We start from the raw sequence: 24292 nt of genomic DNA on the forward strand, positions 1-24292 counted from the left end.
TAGCCTACCAGATCTTCCACGCTCCCTGTCCTGCCCTGCCCGGCCTGCCTACTGGACTTGCTTGCTTTAACCTCTACGTTTGCCTCAACTATCTCATCGGAAAGACTACTACTTTGGGTCCCACCCCCCTGCCAGACTAGCTTAAGCTCTCCCGAGTAGTACTAGCAAACCTCCCTGCAAGGATATTGGTCCCCTTCCAGTTCAGATGCAACCCGTCCCTCTTGTACAGGTCACCTCTGCACCAGAAGAGATCCCAATGATCCAAGTAGCTGAAGCTCTCCCGCCTACACCAGCTCTTAAGCCGCGCATTCATTTGCCCTATTCTCCTATTCTACCCTCACTAGCACATGGCACAGGGAGTAATCCTGAGATTACAACCCTAGAGGTCCTGCTTTTTAACCTTCTGCCTAACTCCCTATATTCACTTTGCAGGACCTCATTTATCTTCCTGCCTATGTCATTTGTACCAATATGGACCACGACCTCTGGCTGCTCACCCTCCCCTTTCAGAATGTCCTGCAGCCGCGTCGAGACATTCTTGACCCTAGCACCAGGGAGGCAACATACCATCCTAGAGTCTCGTTTGCGGCCACAGAAACACCTGTCTGCGCCCCTTACGATAGAATCCCCTATCACTATAGCCCTTCCACCCCTTTTCCACCCCTGCTGTGCAGCAGAGCCCTCCGTGGTGCCACGAACTCAGCTGTTGCTGCTTTCCCCTGGGAGGTCATGCCCCCCCCAACAGTATCCAATGCGGTGTATCTGTTTGAGAGGGGGATAGCCACAGGGGACTCCTGCACTACCTGCCTGTGCCTACTATTCTGTCTGGTGGTCATGCATCCCTTTTCTGCCTGTGCAGCCATTACCTGCGGTGTGACCACCTCACTAAACGTGCTATCCACGACATCCTCAGCATCGCGGATGCTCCACAGTGAATCCACCCGCATCTCCAGTTTATAGAGTCATACAGTACTGAAACAGGCCCTTCAGCCCACCAAGTCTGTGCCGACCAACAACTGCCCATTTATACTAATCCTACATTAATCCCATATTCCCTACCACATTCCCACCATTCTCCGACCACCTACCTACACTAGGGGCAATTTACAATGGCCAATTTACCTATCAACCTGCAAGTCTTTGGCTGTGGGAGGAAACCGGAGCACCCGGTGGAAACCCATGCAGTCACAGGGAGAACTTGCAAACTCCGCACAGGCAGTACTCAGAATCGAACCCGGGTCGCTGGAGCTGTGAGTCTGCAGTGCTAACCACTGTGCCACCTTATGAGCCTGTGTTTCCATGCTATCTGTCACAAGAACCATTACAGAGGATTTTTAGCCTGTCCGCTGGTCTAGTTCCAGCAGGTGTTACTGGAGCAGGAGCTCTGATTTTTTTTCCCCTGTTGTTACCACCCTCCACCCCCACATGATACCAGTGATTATAACACTCTCACTGCTGCCTACACTCAGTGAATCAACACAGACCAGAGATTGTACCTGAAACCTTACTGGTGTGTATGGCTCAGTTCCGCCCAATGCAGTTTAATCATTCACAGCCAATGAAACTATTTGTGGTTTATTCTATAAGTGAGGAAGACCTAGGGGCAATTTACAATGGCCAATTTACCTATCAATCTGCAAGTCTTTGGCTGTGGGAGGAAACCGGAGCACCCACTACTTCGCATACATTGTGTTTATGGTACAAAGGCAGATTTTAATTTTAATCAAAATTATTAAAAGTTCTGAGGTACTTTTAGTCATTTCATTATTTCATGTCATCTGTCCTTCACTTGTCCAAATTTGACAATCTGATATTTTAATCTCAACCAGGGATTAAATACAAAATGATAGTATTGCTTTCAGAAGCACATATTTCCATTCATGTAAACCTTTAGCTGACTCCTGTTCAGTACAGTAAGCTGAAAGGTAATCCCAATGTTGTGAATGTATCCAAACATACAAAAATGGCAGGCAAGATAAGACCAGTTGGTCCATCGAGCCTACCCCATACCACAATAGTTTGACCATCAGGCTAAACACTCCTTCCCTTCTTCCTGCCTACCCCAGCTCTACCCCCACGCAACCATTCCCACAGCCATGGGACAGATTAGGGGGAAAAAATACTCAAATTCCTCTCTGACCCCTTCAGTTAATCAAAATCATTCCAGGAGATCACATGGACCAAGTGTTATGTTTCAAGACCTTCCTTTCAAAATGATGCAATCTTTGTCCCAGTCAGGAAATGGTCCAGCTCCCTTTTGACAGCATACAGAGAGTCAGCACCCACTACATCAACTGGCAAACCATTCCAGAGGCTCATTGGGAAAAGAAGAATTGCCTAACACCTAGTATATTCCTACTCTTACATAGTTTAAGCTAATGTCCCCAGGTCCTCCCCAAATTGTTAAACTGGGATAATTTTTCAGTAGGGACAATATCCAGCCCTTCAATGATTTTATAGACCTCTATCAAGTCACCTCTAAGTCTACGCTGCTTGGAAGTAAATAAATCAAGGTCCTTGAGCCTGAGTAGCTGAGGTTCCTTAAGCTGGGAATCATATTTGTAGCTTTCCTCTGCACCTTTTTCCAAGGCCACTATTTCACCCACCATGCAGGGGGACCAAAACTGGGCACAAATGCAGCCTGATCAGCGATCTATACGGTACCAAAATGGTGTCCTTTTATTTATCTTGAATGTTTCTATTAATACAACCCAGTGCCTTGTTGGCTTCAGCTGTAGTTTCTGTACATTGATGATGAACCTTCAGGGGGAGTATATTTGATTTGTCTTTGGCCTCCTTATCTCGAGAGACAATGGGTAAGCGCCTGGAGGTGGTCAGTGGTGTGTGGAGCAGCGCCTGGAGTGACTATAAAGGCCAATTCAAGAGTGACAGGTTCTTCCACAGGTGCTGCAGAAAAATTTGTTTGTCGGGGCTGTTATACAGTTGGCTCTCCCCTTGCGCCTCTCTTTTTTCCTGCCAACTGCTAAGTCTCTTCGACTCGCCACACTTTAGCCCCGCCTTTATGGCTGCCCGCCAGCTCTGGCGAATGCTGGCAACTGACTCCCACGACTTGTGATCAATGTCACAGGACTTCATGTCGCGTTTGCAGACGTCTTTAAAGCGGAGCCATGGATGGCTGGTGGGTCTGATACCAGTGGCAAGCTCGCTGTACAATGTGTCTTTGGAGATCCTGCCATCTTCCATGCGGCTCACATGACCAAGCCATCTCAAGCGCCGCTGACTCAGTAGTGTGTATAAGCTGGGGATGTTGGCCGCCTCGAGAACTTCTGTGTTGGAGATACGGTCCTGCCACCTGATGCCAAGTATTCTCCGGAGGCAGCGAAGATGGAATGAATTGAGACGTCGCTCTTGGCTGACATACGTTGTCCAGGCCTCGCTGCCATAGAGCAAGGTACTGAGGACACAGGCTTGATACACTCGGACCTTTGTGTTCCGTGTCAGTGCGCCATTTTCCCACACTCTCTTGGCCAGTCTGGACATAGCAGTGGAAGCCTTTCCCATGCGCTTGTTGATTTCTGCATCTAGAGACTGGTTACTGGTGATAGTTGAGCCTAGGTAGGTGAACTCTTGAACCACTTCCAGAGCGTGGTCGCCAATATTGATGGATGGAGCATTTCTGACGTCCTGCCCCACGATGTTCGTTTTCTTGAGGCTGATGGTTAGGCCAAATTCATTGCAGGCAGCCGCAAACCTGTCGATGAGACTCTGCAGGCACTCTTCAGTGTGAGATGTTAAAGCAGCATCGTCAGCAAAGAGGAGTTCCCTGATGAGGACTTTCCATACTTTGGACTTCGCTCTTAGACGGGCAAGGTTGAACAACCTGCCCCCTGATCTTGTGTGGAGGAAAATTCCTTCTTCAGAAGACCTGAATGCATGTGAAAGCAGCAGGGAGAAGAAAATCCCAAAAAGTGTGGGTGCGAGAACACAGTTTCACGCCACTCAGGATTTAGTATTTGTAATAACATTAGTACCTCACTCTGGAGCACCTTTTGTAAACCCGGATGTATCAAACATCGATTTTTGCCAACTGAATTATATACATTAGTTAACTATTGCAAAACTAGTATCAACTGAGGCTTGAATAGGAAATAATAATCAGGGATGAAATCAAAGATGTGCTCATCTTTTCTAGTTAAAGTTTCAAATAGATCATATGGTAATTATGGTTGAAGGCAGCCATTTGACCCATCTTTATTTCATCCAGAAAGACTCTACAATCCCTGCATTGCAGCATCCAGTTGTCTCTCAAATGATTCCAGGATTTTCACCTCCACTACTGTCCAGTCTTTGTTGATTACTCTGAAGAAGTATTTCCTGATATTGGTCCAAAATATATCTTGCATTAGATTCAACCTGCGTGTCCTTATACTACTGCTCTTTCCGTTTAATCTGAAGTAATACTGTGGGTTTACATTTTGCATTTCATAGAAATTAGAGCACAAAACAGACGGTTTGACCCAATCAATCCACCATGTTGGTCTTCATCATCCACAAAAGCAGTAGTCCTAATCCCATGTGCCCACCCTGTTGCCATCATATCCCTTTATCCTATTTTCCTTCAACCACTTATCCTATTCTAAACTGCTGACATGATACCTGTTCAATCATTGACTGCCGTAGTGTATTTCACAGCATCACAACCTTCTGTGAGGGGAAAAAAAATTAATCTCAATCCTAAATCTTATATTAAAAACAAGTCCCCTCATTCTAAATCCCACAATCACTCCATACAGTCTGTTTCTAAGTACCATCTTCTATTTGTTCATAATTTTAAAGGACACTCTCAGAACACCCTGTAATCTCTTCTGTTATAATGAAAACTGTCTCATTGTTCTCTTTTTTGCAACTATCTTTTTTTAAAAAACCCTGAGATTGCCTCCTCAGTTGCCTCCTTTCCTGGCTGAAAAGACCCCGTTTCTCCAGCCTCAGACTTGGGTTTTGCTGATTTTTATAATGCAAGATGTTTCTTCATATGGTGCTCATTATGCAGCTCGCTTCTGATGAGCGCTGTGCTCCACAATGGTGCCATTTTTTCCTGTTCTTTTTTTTATAATTTGGTTGTATTCACTCAGTACTTGAAGGACAAATGGTCTTCTGAATGGTAGGGATCAGCTTTCTTGATTTTGTTGCCAAAAAGTAGTATGGTGCAATATTGTGACTGGTATACCTTATTTTAGATTTCCAATCTCTTGTGCCACCTTTAGGAGTTGCCAAGTTGAGAACCTAAGCAATTCACCATTGTCAGAGAAGGAAAATCAGAGGGCAAGTAATCCTGACAAAAGGAGTGGGAAGATGTTCTGCAGTTCCATTGACTGCTGACACTGCCATATCTTGCACAAGAGGAATGGTCACTTGCCAGTGGAACAGGCTTGAGTGAATGAATGGCCACCTACTATTCCTATGTTCCCAACTACTGGAGAAATTTTAGTGCCTGTAGAGCCACACCCTGGCAAGAGTCAGCAAGCTGAGTGGGGGTGGGGGGGGGGGGGGGGGGGAATTCCAAGTTGGAGGAAAAACTTTCCCAGTTTCACAGTATACAGATGCTCCTTCTCAATAAGGCATTTTAAACAGCTGATAGTCAAAGAATGCAAAACAAAATATCCAGAAGAGTAACTTTTAGATAACTTGTAATATATTACAGTAATTTTGAAGGGAGCCTGGATGTACCCAATAGATTTTTTAAAGTTCACAGCAGGATGCAGAGTCTTTCATGTGTAATATGTTTCTGTATGCTGATATTAACAATTTAAACACTTTTTTTTTTAAGATTACCAATGTGCATGGTACACGAGTTGTGGATATTATTTTCTTGGATACTGGGATAGTTGCATCTGTTGCAGTGTCAGAGCTCAGAGAAATTCCATCTCCACTTCTTCAGGATTCTATATCCATACCACCACAGGTAATGGTGATTATATGAAGCACTTTTGCTGCCATTATGAAGTATTAAAAAGTACATACAGCACAGCACTAGGCCATTCAACCCAATGAGTTAATACCCGTGTTTGTTCTAACCACACAAGCCTCCTCCCAACCTGCTTCATTTTACCTTATCAATATACCCTTCTATTCTTTTTTCCCTTGTGCTTATCTAGGTTCCCCTTAAATCCATCTATACTGTTTATTACTCCTGTGGCAGCATGTTCTACATTGTAACCACTCTGAGTAAAGAGGTTTCTCCTCGGTTCCCTATTGGAATTATTAGTGACCATCTTATCTTTATGACCCCTGGTTCTGGTCTCACCTGCAAGTGGTAACGTTTTCTCTATGTCTACCCTATCAAAACCTTTCCTATCTTAAAGACCTCTATGAGGTTACCCCTCAGTCTTTTCTAGTGAAAAGAGCCCCAGCCTGTTCAATCTTTGCTGCTGAGTAAAACCTCTCCGTTCCCTTATCATTTTAGTAAATCTTTTTTTCACCTTCCTCAGTGCCTCTATATACTTTTTATAATATGGAGACCAAAAATATAAGCAGTGCTCCCCCCACATGTTGTCTATCCAAGGTTCCATACAGTTTAACATAACTCCTCTGCTTTTCAATTCTATCCCTCTGGAAATGGATCCCAATGTATTGGCATTTTTATAGCCTTATTAATCAGCACCAGTACATATTTTTACATTATCAATATACCCTTCTAAATGTATTACATCACATTTATCTGTATTGACATTTTTTTTGTCAATTCCACACCTATTCTGCCAGTTTATTAATGTCTTTCTGTATTTTAGCACAGCCCCCCTCTATTAATCACACTCCCATTTTGTGGTTTCAGCAAATATTGAAATTGTACTTTCAATTCTCGTGTCCGAATCATTTATGTAAATTGTGAACAACAGTGGTCCCAGCACCAATCCTTGTGAAACACCACTTCCCACCTTTTACCAGTTTAAGTAAATAGATCATTGTAGTTATGGATGAGATTGAAATACTTACGCAGATAACTTGGATTTTGAAATAAATTTGGAGTGATATTTCCCTCTGTCTCCAATAAATATGGTAATGTGTTTCAAATAAATGCAATGCTCCAATTGAAGCAAATCCAAAGGGCTCCCCAACTACAAGAAGAATACAATGCTGTTCATTCACAAGATATTTTCTTGCTGTTTCTCAATTCGTAAAAGCTTTCTATGTTAAAATAATTTCATTGGGTTCAAGTGCATGCTAAGAGTCTTGAGAATGTATCAAATGGCAAACAAGTAGCTCTAATGAAATACATATATTTTTTGTCCTGGAGGGATTGAAGTTGCAGTTATGTTGCCCTTCATGCCTCCCCAACCCCTCTCCTAATTGTTTCCCCTCTTTTGGAAGCAGTGCCTCATGTTGTGGTATAGTTTTATAGACTATGGCAACCCTCTGAAATCTCTCCGAAGCGGACATTCTTAATGTGGCAGTGAGCCTCGCAGACTGTTGCATCTAAGGAGTTTGAGTTTGAGTAGCTGAGTTTGATCATGTCTTTTTCACCTGAGTTTCACAAAAACACCTTTCAGGAGGGATCACTGAATACAAAGCAAGGACAGAAATCTTGTTTGTACACCTGCCAGGTTATATTTTCAAATCTGATTGTCGCTTGTTTCTTTCTTAGGCCATAAAGTGCTGCTTGGCAGACCTCACATTTAATATTGGCATGTGGACACCGGATGCAGTATTGTGGCTTAGAGACACTGTGTTAAACTGCTCTGATTGCAGCATTAAGGTAACAGTAGGGTGAATGTATTACTGAAGGGACTGCCTTGTCATTTGATGTCTATGATTTTGGTCTTAAAGACAAGGTTGTAATTATTTGATTTTGACTTTTTCCAGGTTGTGAAAGTTGATGAGACTAAAGGACTAGTTCATATTTACTTGTTTACATCAAAAAATTTCCCCAATCCGGAGCGTAGCATCAATCATAAAATAACAAATGCAGACCTGTGGAAGCACCGGAAGGATGTTTACCTGAGTGTTGAACGGAGTTCTACTACTAGCTTTCCAAGCAATAAAGGTGATGCAAATATAGCATCAGAGTTTGACACAAAAGTCCCAGTCAAGGACTTTGGTATTGCACCAATCAAGATGGTTGCTCCACACATTGTACACAATGTACTTCCATCTCCATTTGTTTTGCCACAGCCTGGGGAGCACATGGATGTCTTCATTTCAGTAGCTTGTCATCCAGGGCACTTTGTTTTTCAGCCCTGGCAGGAACTGTACAAGTTAGAGGTTCTTATGGAAGAAATGGTCCTCTATTACAACAGTACTGAGTGGCAATCTGTGCCAATAGAAAAGAACAAAATATTTGTTGCCCAGCTGGATAACAAGTAAGTATTTTAGCTTAAATATATTTACTATATGCAGATGTTTATCTTCCCAATTGCAGGTGGATGCTCCAGCTTTATTTAATGAGATCTGATGCAGCATTTATTGTTGCAGTTTAATGGTTCCTTGTATTTTAGTTGCCATACCAGAAAAAAGCACCCTTTTTTTAAGGAAGGATAAAACTAAAGACAGTATATTTGAGCAAGCAAAACATTCACAACAAAATAGATGAATTAATAGCACCAATTGAAGTTAATAGGTTTGACCTAATAGCTGGTACGGAGACATGTTGCAGAGTGACCAAGGTTGGGAACCAAGTGTTCCAGGATACTTGACTTTTAGAGGAGATGAGCAAAATGGAAAAGGATGGTTGGGTGGTGGGGTTGGGGGACGGTGGTGGGTAGCCCTGATAGTAAAAGATGGGATAAAGCAGTAGAGAGAAAGGATCTTGGATCAGAAAATCCAGATGTAGAATCAGTTTGGGTGAGCTAAGAAACTAGAAGGGGCAGAGAATACTGGTGGGAATAGTTCATAGGGCCCCTAACAATAGTTGTAATGTCAGGCAGAGTATAAATTGGCAAGTTAGAGTCGTATGTAACGAAGGTAATACAGTAATCATGGGAGTCTTAAATTTTCATTTAGATTGGGCGAACCAAATTTACATTGGAGTGTGGAAGATGAGTTGATGGAATGTATAAAAGATAGTTTTCTAGATCAGTATGTTGAGGAACCGACTAGGGAACAATCTATTTTAGATCTTGTCTTGTGCAATGAGCAAAGGCTAATTAATAACCTTGTAATAATGGAGCCCCTCGGGAATTGTGATCATAATATGATAGAATGTTATATTGAGTTTTGAGAGTGATTTAGTTAAGTGCAAAACTAAGGTCTTAAATCTGAACAAAGCAGACTATGTAGGTATGAGCGGTGAGTTGGCTAAGGTAGATTGTGAAAGATATGACTGCAGATAAACAATGGCAAATGTTTAAAGAATTAATTTATAATTGACCACAAATATGCATTCCCTTAAAGATTAAAAGCCCACGGAAAAAAGTGGTCCAACTGTGGCCAATGAGAAGTTAAACATGATAGATTAAAGGAAGAGGCTTATGTTGCCAAGAAGAGTAAGCCTGAGGGTTGGGAAGATTTTAGAGTTCAGCTAAGGATGACCAAGAAATTGATAAAGGAAAAGAAAAGATAATGAGAATAAACTAGCAAGATATTAAAAAAACAGATTGTAAAAGCTTCTATAGGTATGTAAAAAGAGATTAGTCAAAATAAACATAGAAATATAGAAAATGTATTGCACGGACGGAGACCATTCTGTCCATCGTGTCTATGTCAGCTGAAAAAAGAGCGATCCAGCCTAATTCCACTTTCCAGCTCTTGTTCTGTAGCCCTGTAGGTTACACAACTTCAATTACATACCCAAGTATTTTTAAATGCAATGAGGGTTTCCACCTCTACCAACCATTCAGGCAGAGTGTTCCAGAGCCCCACCACCCTTTGAGTGAAAACACTTCTCTCAACTCTAATAATCAATGTCCCCTCTAAGCCGTGTAGCCATGCAGCAACCTGAAAGTCCCCGCTCAGGCCATGCACAAGTCAACCTCTTTAAATTACCACGCACGCCGGTTGTGCAAAAAAATTTAAAGGGGCAGTGCACTTAAATTGCCCATGCACTCCAAATAAAAATTAGAGGGAACCTTGCCCCTGATCCTTCTGCCAATTACCTTAAATCTATGCCCTTTTGTGTCTGACATTTCTGCTAAAGGAAATGGATCTTACCTATCCACTTTATCTAGACCCCTCATAATTTTGTACACCTCAATTAAATCTCCCCCAAGTTTCCTCTGTTCCAAAGCAAACAACCCCAGCCTCTCCAATCTTTCCTCATGACTAAAATTCTTCATTCTTGGTAACATCCTTGTAAGTCTCTCTACCCTTGCTAGTATAATGGCATCCTTCCTGTAATGCGACGACCAGAACTGTATACCGTAATCTAGCTATGGTCTAACTAGTGTTTTATACAGTTCTAATGTAACCTTCCTGCTCTTTTCTGTGCTTTGGTTAACAAAGGAAAATGTCCCTTCTTAACCACATTATCTACCTGTCCTACTTTCAGGGATCTGTGGACATACACTCCAAGATATTGCTGTTCCTCTACACTTCTCAGTATCCTACCATTTATTGTGTATTCCCTTACCTTGGTTGCCCTCCCAAATGCATGCCATCCCCTACATTTAAGTCTAAATCATTTGATACATACCATGAAAAGCAAGGGGCCTAGTACTGAGCCATGTGGAACCCCGCTGGAAACTGCCTTCTAGTCACAAATACACCATTTGCTTCCTGCCACTGAGCCGATTTTGAATCCAACTTGCCCTTGGATTTTATGGGCTCTTGTTTTCTGGCCTGTCTGCCATGTGGAACCTCGTCAAAAGCCTTGCTAAAATTCATGTGGACTACTTCAAATGCATGACCCTCATCCATCCTCCTTGTTAACTGTTCAAAAAAATTCTGTTATATTAGTGAGACATGATCTTCCCTTAAATCCATGCTGACTTTCCTTGATTAATTCATGCCTTTCTAAATGACTATTTATATTGTACCTCAATTTTTTTTCCAATAGTTTGCCCACCACTGAGGTTAGGCTGACTAGCCTATAATTACTTGGTCAATCCCTCCCTTCCTTTTTCAACGACAGTACAAAGTTAGCAGTCCTCTAGTCCACTATGCCTATAGCCATAGAGGATTGGGAAGTGATGGTCAGAGTCTCTGCTATTTCCTCCCATGCTTCTCCTTGCAGACTGGGATACACTTCATCTGGCCTGGTGATTTATCCACTCTCAAAGATGCTAACTAAACCCCTTGATATCTCCCCTCTCCCTGTTTTTTCCCATCCACTTTCACACAGCTCCTCAACTACCTTCCCCACCACCCCCCACCCCGTGAAAACAAACGCAAAGTATTGATTAAGAACCATGTTCACATTTTCAGCCTCCACACACAGGTTCCTTTTTTGATTTCTCATCGGCCCTAATCGTTTAGCTTTCCTCTTGCCCTTTATGTATTCATAAACCATCTTTGAGTTTTCCTTGATAATACTTGCCAATATTTTATCATGCCTTTTTCTTTCTGAGACTGTTTTGTTCTGAATCTGAACCCTCTTTTCTTTCCTAATTTCCTTTTTAATTTCACCCCTTCATTTTCTATACTCCACAGCTTTCTACAGTATTGAACTCTCACTATCTGATATAAGCTTCCCTTTTTTGCCTTATTCCTACCCTGTATGCTCTTTGGCAACCAGTGGGGTCTACATTTGGGAGTCCCACCCTTTTTCTTTCTGAGACTGTTTTGTTCTGAATCTGAACCCTCATTTTCACCTAAAATAAAAGCAAAATACTGCGGATGCTGGAAATCTGAAACAAAAACAAGAAATGCTGGAATCACTCAGCAGGTCTGGCAGCATCTGTGGAAAGAGAAGCAGAGTTAACGTTTCGGGTCAGTGACCCTTCTTCCGAAGAAGGGTCACTGACCCGAAACGTTAACTCTGCTTCTCTTTCCACAGATGCTGCCAGACCTGCTGAGTGATTCCAGCATTTCTTGTTTTTGTTTCCTCATTTTCACCTTCTGGGATGCCTCCCATTGCTCTGATGTTGACTTACCTCCATGTTTCCAGTCCATGTTTGCCAATCACACCTTGGCTTAGTTAAATTGGCCTTTCCCCAATTTAAAACACTTATTTTTGGTCAATCTTTGTCCTTTTCCATAACTACTCTAAATCCAACAGAATTATGATCACTACCACCAAAATGTTCTCCCACTGACCACCTGTCCAGCATCATTTCCTAAAACTAAATCCAGAACTGCCCCTTCTCTTGTTGGACCTGCTACGTAAGGGCTAAAAAGAAAGTTCTCATGAATATATTTTTAAAAAATTTTCAGCCTCTTTTATACCTTTTACATTGATTCTATCCCAGTTAAAATCTCTACTGTTTACTGCCCTTTTTTTTTTTCACTTATCAGAAATGTGCCTACATACTTGCTGTTCGATCTCACTCTGGGGCTCTATAGCATGTCCCCAGCATTGTGATTGCCCCTTTTTTTTTCTTTCTCAGTTCAATCCATATGGTTTCATTTGATCATTCTAAAATATCATATCTCCTCACAGCTGTGATTTTTCCTTTAACCAATGTTGTGACCCGCTCCTTTTTTTAATCCCCTTCTATCCTGTCTGAAAACCCTAATACCAGGAATGTTGAGTTGCCATTCCTGTCCTCCTTTGAGCCATGTTTCAGTCATAGCTATGATATCAGACTTCCACGTGTCCATCTGTGCTTTCAGCCCACTGGTCTTGTTTACTCGATTCCTTGCATTGAAGTATATACCACTAATCGCTGCAAAACACCTTGTCTTGCAGAACAGTTTTAATTCCTCGGAGCTAAGATGAATAGTATTTTTCCATTCTCGTCCCTGCTGAGTATTTGCTAAGAGATAGCAAGTACCAGAAACTAGAGGGGGAGAAAATCAAATAGATCATAAGTATAACCTTGTTCACAGACAGTTGCCAATCTCATAATTGTGTAAATCTGCTCAATTAAAATGGGTGTACACGGGGCTCCCTTATGAAAGTATGAAGTTATGCTGTTAACAAAAAAAAAAGCAGAAAAAAAAAGACTAGGGTTGAATTTTTAAAGCTAGCTGCCAGTCTCAGCGGCGAACTTCAAAAGAGGTGCAGCACACGCACACGATATGCACCACAGAGCTGCCGTAATATTTCGTGCAGCAGCCCATTTACATGGAGGGGGCAGAATGCCCGCCCCGATGACACAGAGGAGTCGGCCACTTCATCCCCGGCAACTGCATCCGGTGCCACCGTGCAGGCACCGGCACCCCCCTATTTTTAAAGGGCTTCAAGCCCTTCAATGAGAATCACAATTTTAAAGGTACCACTGTTAAAAAAATAAATAAATAAACTTTTGATTGCACTTTGATTTCCCCTTTCCCACTCTCCCCCCTCCCCCCCCCCCCACATGAGGAATCAATATGCAAATTGCCCTCTCGCCTGCAAAAAAAAAATTTCTGATATCGACCTTCCCCCCCCTCACCCCCAACTTCACGAATTTTGACCCTCAACCCCTTCCCACCATCCCTGCAACTAGTAGGAACAGTTTTCCCCGCTTCCCCTCCTCCCCCACCCCGCCCTGAGAACTTCACAACTCCCCCCCCTCCTCCCCCCCCTCCCCCCCATCAGTGTTACGCCTCGGATCTCCGAAGCGCAGGAGTTCGGGCAATAAGCCGGAATATTGGCATGATACGGCCGTCACTACAAGGTAAGTCCTTAGTGAATCATTTCGATTTAATTAACATATTTAAATTAAGTCTACGTCTCCATGCGGCGAGGAGGCCGCCACAAGGCCTCTCTGCCTCTGGTAAAATGGGGCGGGGCCTTTCCAGCGTCAAACCCTGTGGTGGGCCTCTCCCAGAGGTATTTTCCAGGCCCCACCACGATCCCTGATGTTGGGGGGGTGGGTGCTGGTTAAATTCAGCCCTAAATGTGAGGCTAAGAAAATAATTCCTTTTGACTTGCTTCTGTCTAAAATCTCTCCTTGGATGATGAGACATGAAGCTAAAATCAGATTGGCAGTCTGGAGAGAAGAGAAATTAAAATTACAGTGGTGAGGGGGCCATAACTGAGTTAAATGTTGAAGGAATGAAGGACCATCAGCGTATATGAGCGGAGGTTAGCAAAAAAGAATGGCTATGGGGTTAACTAAGGCTGGATGATTCAGTTAGGTATCTGTGACCTTAAGGTGTTGATGTGATGTCACATCACCTTGCCTCCGATGCCATAATACTTAATATTTTAATTTTTTAGTACCCCTTCCCACTTCAGTTATTAAGTGCACAGTCAGTGTAGAACTGGATCATAGAAGTCAGGAAACAACAAGTTCAGTCTTCAGTCCGTTAGCTGGTCTCAGCTGGAACAATGGTGGGGCGCAAATGTTGGCATTAATGCTCCTATGCTCGGAAAGGGGGAAACTCAGAGCAGGTTTATGTCCCTGACAGCCACCAAGTGATCCCTGTTGTGAAGTGAACAGTATCAGATGTGGCTGTAGGGGTTTTCCAGTTGCCAATATTTGATATCTAGTGTTACACACATAAAATGGACACTTTGTGAGGTACAGGAAGGTGACCAATTCCCAAGAGACTTTTATTTAACAAAAATCACTACCTTCAGAAGAGAGGACAAAATTGCTAGGGAGCTACTTTAATCTTTGAGAACTGGCTGGTCAGGTAAAAGTAAAAGCCACAAAATTTGGTAACTAAGCCATTAGCAATTGACTTAAAAGCAAAATACTGCGGATGCTGGAAATCTGAAATAAAAACAAGAAATGCTGGAACCACTCAGCAGGTCTGGCTAGCTGAAATAAAAACAAGAAATGCTGGAACCACTCAGCAGGTCTGGACCCTTCCGAAGAAGGGTCACTGACCTGAAACGTTAACTCTGCTTCTCTTTTCACAGATGCTGCCAGACCTGCTGAGTGGTTCCAGCATTTCTTGTTTTATTACATTAGCAATTGACCACCAGTTGTTGTTTTTATCCAGTAGGTGGTGCAAGGCTTATTTTATAAACTAGCTCAACCTGCTCAATGCATTAATGCTAATGCATACAATTTGCTTGTAAATTCAAAAACTTATTAAAGTGGCCATTTTTTAAATGAACATTTCTCTTCTATTGGCTCTCCCACCCCTCGTGAAAATGTTGGCTCCTTTCTGGAGTAGTGTGCTTGGCTACCCAACCATCTTGCTAAGTGACCATTATTCATTCACATGAGCCAATAAAGTGAGTGTCAGGCATTTTGACCTCAGGGTCTTAGAGTTATACAGCACAGAAACAGGCCCTTTGGCCCATCGTGTCTGTGCTGGCCATCAAGCACCTATCTATTCTAATCCCATTTCCAGCACTTGGCCCATAGCCTTGTATGCTATGACGTTTCAAGTGCTCATCTAAATACTTAAATGTTGAGGGTTCCTGTCGATACCTCCCCTTTAGGCAGTGTGTTCCAGATTCCAACCACCCTCTGGGTGAAAAAACTTTTACTCTAATCCCCTCTAAACCTCCTGCCCCTTACCTTAAATCTATGCCCCCTGGTTATTGACACCTCCGCTAAGGGAAAAAGTTTCTTCCTATCTATGCCCCTCATAATTTTGTATACCTAAATCAGGTCCCCCCTCAGCCTTCTCTGCTCTAAGGAAAGCAACCCTAGCCTATCCAATCTTTCTTCATAGCCGAAACGCTGCAGCCCATGCAACATCCTTGTGAATCTCCTCTGCACCCTCTCCAGTGCAATCACATCCTTTCTATAGTATGGCAACCAGAACTGTACACAGTACTCCAGCTGTGGCCTAACTAGTGTTTTATACAGCTCCATCATAACCTCCCTGCTCTTATATTCTATGCCTCAGCTAATAAAGGCAAGTATCCCATATGCCTTCCTAACCACCTTATCCACCTGTGCTGCTGCCTTCAGTGATCTATGGACAAGTACACCAAGGTCCCGCTGACCCTTTGTACTTCCTAGGGTCCTACCGTCCATTGTCTTTTCCCTTGTCTTGTTAGTCCTCCCAAAATGCATCACCTCACACTTCTCAGGATTAAATTCCATTTCTGCCCATCTATATCGTCCTGTAATCTAAGGCTTTCATCCTCAGACCACCAATTTTCATGTCATGTCATCTACATCTGCAAACTTACTGATCATACTTCCTATATTCACGTCTAAATCATTAATGTATACTACAAACAGCAAAGGTCCCAGCACCGACCCCTGCGGTACAGCACTGGTTACAGGCTTCCAATTGCAAAAACAACCCTCAACCATCGCCCTCTGCCTCCTGCCACTAAGCCAATTTAGGACCCACATTGCCCTGGATCCCATGGGCTCTTACCTTCTTGACCAATCTCCCATGCGGGACCTTATCAAAAGCCTTACTGAAGTCCATGTAGACTACATCAACTGTTTTACCCTCATCTACACACCTAGTCACTTCCTCTCAAAATTCAATCAAGTTAGTTAGACACGATCTCCCCCTGACAAAGCCATGCTGACTATCCTTGATTAATCCCTGCCTCTCCAAGTGGAGATTAATCCTGTCATTCAGAATTTTTTCCAATAGTTTCCCTACCACTGATGTTACACTCACTGGCCTGTAATTACCTGCTTTATCCCTGCTACCCTTCTTGAATAAAGGTACCACATTTGCTGTCCTCCAGTCCTCTGGCACCTCTCCTATGGCCAGAGAGGATTTGAAAATTTGTGTCAGAGCCCCTGCAATCTCCTCCCTTGCCTCACATAACAGCCTGGGATACATCTCATCTGGGTCTGGGGGTTTATCCACTTTTAAGCCCGCTAAAACCGCTAATACCTCCTCCCTTTCAGTGCTAACTTGAAGGGCATTTTTGCTAAGCCCAGTTCTGGCCTCGCCCAATGTCCACTAAATCAGGGATTGGTGGATAATACTTGGGGGCAGGAGCACTGACAATTTGTTTACTGCCCTCATCTCACACAGGCTAATTGTAGCACCTCCACTGATACATTATGGAAATTTAAATCAAATTACAATATTTGTGTTCTAGTTACTGTACAGCTTACTGTGCATTAAGGTCACTAAGTCTGGTTGGATGTATTCCTGGCGATTTCATCACATGACAATTTGCATCCAACTGCCCCGTCCAGTCAAACAGCCTTTGTTCCCATCTATATTTTTTTCTAACTATTAAATGAAAGTAGTCAAAGAAAATGGAAAGAAAAACATAAGTTTTTAATGGTACTCTGATTTTTCTCCTGGGTTGTTTGAAACCGTGTTCAGGGAATTAATCATGAATTCTGGGAGACTCCAAGGCAATTCTGGAGGGTTGGCAATCCTAGAACGCATTGAGACTTTGGGAACCATTTCTATTTCCATACATAACTTGATCATATTTGTAAATTTATTGGTGAATATTTTTTGTATTTTTAGGTGGTACCGTGTATTGGTGAAAGGAATTCTTACAAATGGTTTGGTGTCTGTGTATCAATTGGATTATGGTCGACATGAACTAGTGAGCTGTAGGAAGGTTCAGACACTGGTACAGCAATTCCGTCAATTGCCTTTCCAAGCCATTACAGCACAGTTAGCAGGTGAGTTAACCAACCCTAAATGTAACTAATAAGGTGGTTGTCTTATAATGCTGCAAACAAATACACCATTTATTAAGTTGATAATTATCAGTAATGATGCCTGTTTAAACTGAAAGCAGCTTCAACGATAATCTCTTCCCGGGTGGCGCACATGTCAGGATGAGAACTCGCAATGCACATTGAGTCATTTAGTCATTTGCATTGTGTACATATCCTCTATATTTTGATTTGGATGAATGGAAAAATACTTCAAAATAATCCTTTTTTTAACTAGTTTTGAATTAGGCTTATCAATATATACTAAATGTTTTATATGCTTTGCATATGAAACCTATGACATCCATCAGAAAAGAAAATTGATACTTTTAACTATTTCTCAAATAAATTGCCATCTGATCAAAATGTAACTAGTTTAATGTCATCAAACTGTTCTAATAATGAATGGAGATCATCACTCTAACTCTGCAATCATTGTATCAGGAGTTGTCGCTGCTCTCCATACTATTACCCAAAAAAACACAGTTTTCTTTAGAAGAAAAGGTGATACATGGGATTGGCTCATATATATTTATAACGGTTGTTGCCCAGTTATTTGCTCCCTGAATTTCACAGAATCCTTCACTGTACCAATGAATGTTCTTGCATTTGAAACCTATTGTCCAAATGGAATGATTATGGAAAACATAGCAAATAGAACTTCAACCTGGTCACATTCAGTCTCTTCCAAATATCCATAGCGATACTTGTAAATTACAGAATTTATCAAAAAAATGAATCAGTTGAAAAAGTGATCTGGGAATGATCAAGGCATCTCATCTTGGGGTTCAGAGGACCTTTACAGGCAGTGCCTTCCAGATCGCAACAACTTGCTTATCTTAAATTTGTGTCCTCTAGTTACTGACCCACCTGCCAACAGAGACACTTGATCCTTATTAACTTCAAAACCCTCCTTAACCTACTCTAAGGAGAATAATCACATCTTCTCTAGTCTCTCCACAAAACTGAAGTCCCTCATTCCTGCTATAATCCTAGTAAATTTCTTCCACCCTCTTCTAGGCCTTGACATCCTTCCAAAATAGTGATGTCCAGAACTGGACACAGTACTGCAGCTGAGGCGCAACCAGTCATTACTTTTGTCACCTATGCCTCCAAGCTAAGGATCCCATATACCTTTTTAACATCTTTATCAACTTGTTTTGCTACCTTCAAAGATTTGTGTATGTAAACCCCCAGTTCTCTGTTCTTGCATTGTACTGTTAAGTTTATATTGCCACTCCTCAGTCTTCCTCCCAAAAATTAAGTATAGCACATTCTGGGACCAAACACCTATTGAACAGATGCATTTGGGCATAATAGTTCTCTAGATGGATTTGATAAAGGTATTTTAATGGCCCTTGGCTTAATGCGTTCGATTTTTCTCAATTTATGCTTTTGTATGAAGTAAATCAGAAGTCTCGGCAGTTTATTGTTTCCTGTCGTGAAAATCCCTAAGTCAAAACAAATGTTCAAGCAAGAGGTAACTAGATGGCTGTTTGAGTGTATTCTGCACTGCTGCTATGTTGCAAGGAAGCATGCCAATGGCAGACTAAAGATCATTCCATGGGTGCTTCTTCAAATGGATATCTCTGTCAGGTTCCAATTGATAGTATTTCCATCTGGAGTAATCCTTACTCAAACCTAGGAAATATTGCTATCTGGACTGCTGTCATAGCTCCTCTGCAGGGCCTCCTTTGAATGTCTATGCATTTAGACTTTGCGGCTATGACTAAGGCTGTCCATGAAGCACCATATTAGCCTCTCGGTACTAAATATCTAGAATTATAGAATGGATACAGCACAGAAGGAGGCCTGTCGTGTCTGTGCCCAAAAAAAAATTCCTCCTGTTGTCGTTGGTTCTTTTGTCATTCACCTTAAATTGGTGCTCTCTGGTTCTCAATCCTTCCACCAGTGGGAATAGTTTCTCTCTCTACTTTCTAGACCCCTTAATCTCCTCTCAACCTTCTCTTTAAGTAGAACAGCCCCACCTTTTACAATCTATCCACGTAACTGAAGTTCCTCATCCCTAGAACCATTCTCTAAAGCCTTCACATCTTTCCTAAAGTGCGGTGCCCAGAATTGGACACAATACTCCAGCTGAAGATGAATCAGAGATTTATAAAACTTCATCATGACTTCCTTGCCTTTGTATTCGATGCCTCTATTTGTAAAGCCCGGGATCCTGAATGCCATTTTAACTACTTTCTCACCCTACCCTGCCACCTTCAACGACTTATGCACATATGCCCTCAGGCCTCTGTGTTCCTGGACACCCTTCAGAATTGTACCTTTTTATTTTATATTGTCTCTCCTTGTTCTTCCTACCAAACCGTACCACTTCACACTTCTCTGCATTAAATTTCATCTGCAATGTTTCTGTCCGTTCCACCAGCCTGTCTATGTCCTCTTGAAGTCTAACACTATCCTTCTCTTAGTTCACAATACTTATAAGTTTTACATCATCTGCGCACCAAAGTCTAGGTCCTTAATATAGATCAAGAAAAGCAATGGTCCTAGTCCTGACTCCTGGGGAACTCCACTCCATATGTTCTTCCAGTCTGTAAAACAACAACTCACCACTATGTTTCCTGTCACTCAGCCAACTTTGTATCCATACTATCACTTTTCCTTTTATTCCGTGGGCTTCGGCTTTGCTGGCAAGCCTATTATGTGGCATTTATTAAATGCCTTTTGGAAGTCCATGTGTACACCGCTGCATTACCCTCGTCAACCTAATACGTGGCAAGTAACATTTGCGCCACACAAGTTCCAGGCAGTGACCCTCTCCAATGAGAGGGAATGTAACCATTTCCCTTTGATATTCAACGGCATTACCATCACTGAATCTCCCACCATCAATATCCTGGGGGTTACCACTGACTGGAGCAGCCACATAAATACTGGGAATTCTGTGTTGAGTAACCCACTTCCTGACTCCCCAAAGGCTGTCCACCATCTACAAGGCACAAGTCAGGAGTGTGATGGAATACTTTCCATTTACCTGGATAGTGTGGCTCCAACAATGCACAGGAAGCTCGACACCATCGCAGTCAAAGCAGTCCGCTTGATATATTTCTAAGTCCGGATAGTGTATGAATTGGAGGGCAACTTGCAGGTGGGAGTGTTCCCATGCGTTTGCTGTCCTTGTCCTAGGTGGAAGAGGTTGTGGGTTTGAAAGGTGCTGTCAAAGGAGGCGTGGTGAGTTATTGCAGTGCATCTTGTTTATGATACACACTGCTGCCACTGCGCGTCGGTGGTGGGGGGAATGAATGTTTAAGGTGGTGGATGGGGTGACGATCAAGTCTTTAATTTTTGCACACCTCTAATTTCCGTACAAATTTTTTCCTCTATCTTTCCCACTAGTTAATGGCCAACAGAATTCACCCAGTTTTGTAATGGTACCTGTATTGTTTCTTAATTCTAAGCAAATAGGTTCAGTCCTTTCTTTCATTCCCTATCTTTCCTGAATAACTTGTATCCAGAAATATTTAGTACCCTGTCCTGTCCTGTTTTGAACCAAGACTCCGTTATGACCACAACATCATATTCCCATCTGCCTATCTGTGCCTGTAGCTCGCCAACCTTATTTATCACACTTAGTATCTCTTGCGTACATGCACTGTAAACCGAGTTCAGTCCGTATTGCATTATCTCTTAGTCTGACCCCACCTAATACCTTACTGTTTCTCTAAGGCTATCTGCTTCTCCCAATCTTTCAAGCACCTTGTTTATCCTTCCTGCTGCGACATCCTGATTCCCATCCCCCAGCCCAGTAAACCCCTCCCAACTGCCCTAGAATACCACCCTGGGTCTGTTTAAGTGCAACCCATCCAGCCTGTATATGCCTCACCTCCCTCAGAACTGATCTCCATGTCCCAGCAATCAAAAGCCCTTTCTCTTGCACCAACTCTCTAGCCATGCATTCATCTGTTCGATCCTCCTCTTTCTATACTCAATGGCACCAGGAGTAATCCAGAGATTACTATCTTTTGAGGTCCTGCTTTCTAACCTCTTTCCTAGATCCCTAAAGTCTGCTTGCAGGACCTCATCCCTCTTTCTAACTATGTCACCAGTATCGATATGGACCATGACATCTGGCTGTTCACTCTGTCCTGTCAGAGTGCTCTGTAGCCACTCACTGACATCCTTCTCCCTGGCACCCAATCCTGGATTCACATCTGTGACAACAGAAATGCCTGTCTGTTCCCCCCAAATATAGAATCCCCAATTAGTATTGCTTTTTCAATCTTTCTCCTCCCCCATACGGCTGAGCTACCTATGGTGTCATGGACTTGGTTCATCATGCAGTGTAGCCAAAGCCATTATTTTTACTAGTATTCAGAACTGAATACTTTTTGGAGAGCAAGATGCACTCAGGACTCCTGCGCTACTTGCCTCTTCGTCCTTGACTTTCTGGTGGTTGCCCATTTCCTCTGCCTGTGCATCCTTCAGCTGCAGGGTGACTACATCCAGAAACATGCTATCCACATAGCTGTCAGCCTTGTGGGTGTACTGCATGATGCCAGCTGATGCTCAAGCACTGAAACCCGGAGCTTGAGCTGCTCCAGGTGACAACATTTCCTGAACATTGTGGTCCAGGACACGAGAGTTTCATGGAACAGAATGTGCACTCCATGGGGACTGAAGTGCCCTGCCATGTCTCTAATTATTTGACTGACTAAACTTAACAGAAATAAACTGAAGACTTATTAAAGATTTGTATATCTTTTAAAAAAGTTCAGATAAGGTACTTGGCAGCCTAATATCACTTTTGGAATTGTACCCCATTATTCACATTTAAGACAGTTTTTCCTGTACACCTGTGCAACATGGAATTTGGGAAAATAAAGTTAGTTTGCATGTTTTTCCAAGTCCCAGGATCCGTTCCTGATGTGAGCTGTGTTAGCGGATCTCAGACAAGAGTTGGGGCACTGCAATTTACTTCACCCCTGGAAAAGAAGGTGGAAATGAACCAGGTTTTCTCCTCAAAATCACTAGGAAGTAACCTGTATGGAGGCCATGATTGGTAGTGATGTCCTCCAGAACTGAACGTCCTGATGCTTTATCTAACTCCTGATTATGCAACTTTTGATTGTGCAAACTCTGGATTGGACAATGACCACATTCTGGAGCATGTTCTGAAGATCGGCCCTGTCTGAGGAGGAGGGAAGCAATTGAGATAAAAGTTCAACAGACATGAAATGCTTCATATGCATTTTTTGTGTTGCTCTTTGGAAAAGGCTGAGTTTTTGCAAAACAAGCAAGAAATTAATTTGTGATATCTTAACATAAGGAAACAAAAAAGCCTAGGTTTTATATACCTGCGGCTTATCCTATATTTTGTCTACAAAAACTGTACACTTTATTTTTTGCAGGCTTGATATTTGAACTAATTCTTGGTGTGTTTTGCAGGTGTCAAATGTGAACAGTGGTCAGAGGAAGCATCGATAGTTTTCCGTAACCATGTTGAGAGAAAGCCTCTTGTGGCCCAAATACAGACAGTTCATGGGAGTGTATATTCCTGGGATCGAAAAGTGGTGACTTACTTGGTAGACACGTCCCTCCCAGATACAGATGTCTGGATACATGATCTACTGACAGAGTATCTTGTAGAGCTGTCAAAAGTTGCATAATCATTGTTTACCTTAACAACTTTTTCAAAGTAACTTTAGTTTCTGACCAGTAGCAATAACTGAAATGAGAGCACAATACATAATCTAGTTTGCTGTTATTTACAAGGTTTTCAAATAACTTGAGAATGGTATGTTAGTGATGCTATAGATTTGAAAGCCTCATGCTTTTGTTTGTGTAAAAAAAAAAGAACTTAACAGAATGACTTGTTTGTTCACTTACCAATGTTTGGATTACCGAAGAAATTTGTTTATTGAAAATGTGCTATTGGTTTGCCACTTGCCTTTGCCATTGGCCATGTATTAGAAGTGAAGGGTTGTGTAGGAATAATAAACTAATTAATCATCCTCCTGGTTATTTGTATACTTATGCAAGGCTTAACTATAGACTGCAGTTCAAGTACAATCTACTGATTCACTTTAGCACTGGAATTGAATTTTCCAATAATTTGAATTAAGCAATGTAAATCGACAGTAAAGCAGGAATTTAATGCTTTAAAAAATGAATGAGATCACTGCAGCCTTCCATACCTCAAGGACCCAGTCTTTCATTTACACCCATTTTCACTGGTGAAACACTCCAATTTGGCTAGTTTTAAAAAAAATCCCTGTCTGTGCTTTGCACAGCTGTGTTCTGTTACAATTTTGTCATATAATTTAGTTTTTAAACTAGAGGAACATCCTTACCTCCAATGTGTAAGGGCATAGCCAAAAATGGTCCACTTACCACCCAAACCTGATGAGCTGGATGTTTATGCAAATACTAAATAGGTAATGGAAAATGTCAGTCATTGGAGAGTTTTGTTATTTGGTAATATGCTACAAAACTACAGTACAGCCTTCTAGTACACTATTGAGGTCTCACCCAAAGATTTTCATTACAGCGGAAGGCAGCAAAGAATCCTGAGAAATCAATGTGACTTCTTTAAACCAGAACACTTGAGATGACCTAAACCCAATTCTGAAATGCATCTCACATACTACCTAGTGTAGGACATGTTGAGAAATATTCAGAGATGACCTCAGTACCTTGTTGAAATTGTAGAGTTTACTTAACTGTAACATTTGAGTAAAAAGAATAGGGAAAGGCTAAATGTGACTGCACTGGCAGCTCTTGGTAGT

General features: G+C 42.1%; 1 protein-coding gene across 1 annotated transcript in view; it reads left to right on the forward strand.

Moving 5' to 3' along the window:
- Positions 1-23518, forward strand: part of LOC137369284 (tudor domain-containing protein 7-like) — a 155357-nt gene extending 131839 nt beyond the window's left edge. The window contains exons 13-17 of the mRNA XM_068030283.1: positions 5789-5923; positions 7604-7714; positions 7822-8318; positions 17344-17504; positions 22953-23518. Coding sequence (XP_067886384.1) covers positions 5789-5923; positions 7604-7714; positions 7822-8318; positions 17344-17504; positions 22953-23173 — 1125 coding nt within the window. The 3' untranslated portion in view covers positions 23174-23518. The remainder of the gene's footprint in view (positions 1-5788; positions 5924-7603; positions 7715-7821; positions 8319-17343; positions 17505-22952) is intronic.
- Positions 23519-24292: the final 774 nt, after the last annotated feature.

This window comes from Heterodontus francisci, chromosome 4 (assembly GCF_036365525.1).
Source record: "Heterodontus francisci isolate sHetFra1 chromosome 4, sHetFra1.hap1, whole genome shotgun sequence".
Classification (NCBI taxonomy): Eukaryota; Metazoa; Chordata; class Chondrichthyes; order Heterodontiformes; family Heterodontidae; genus Heterodontus; species Heterodontus francisci.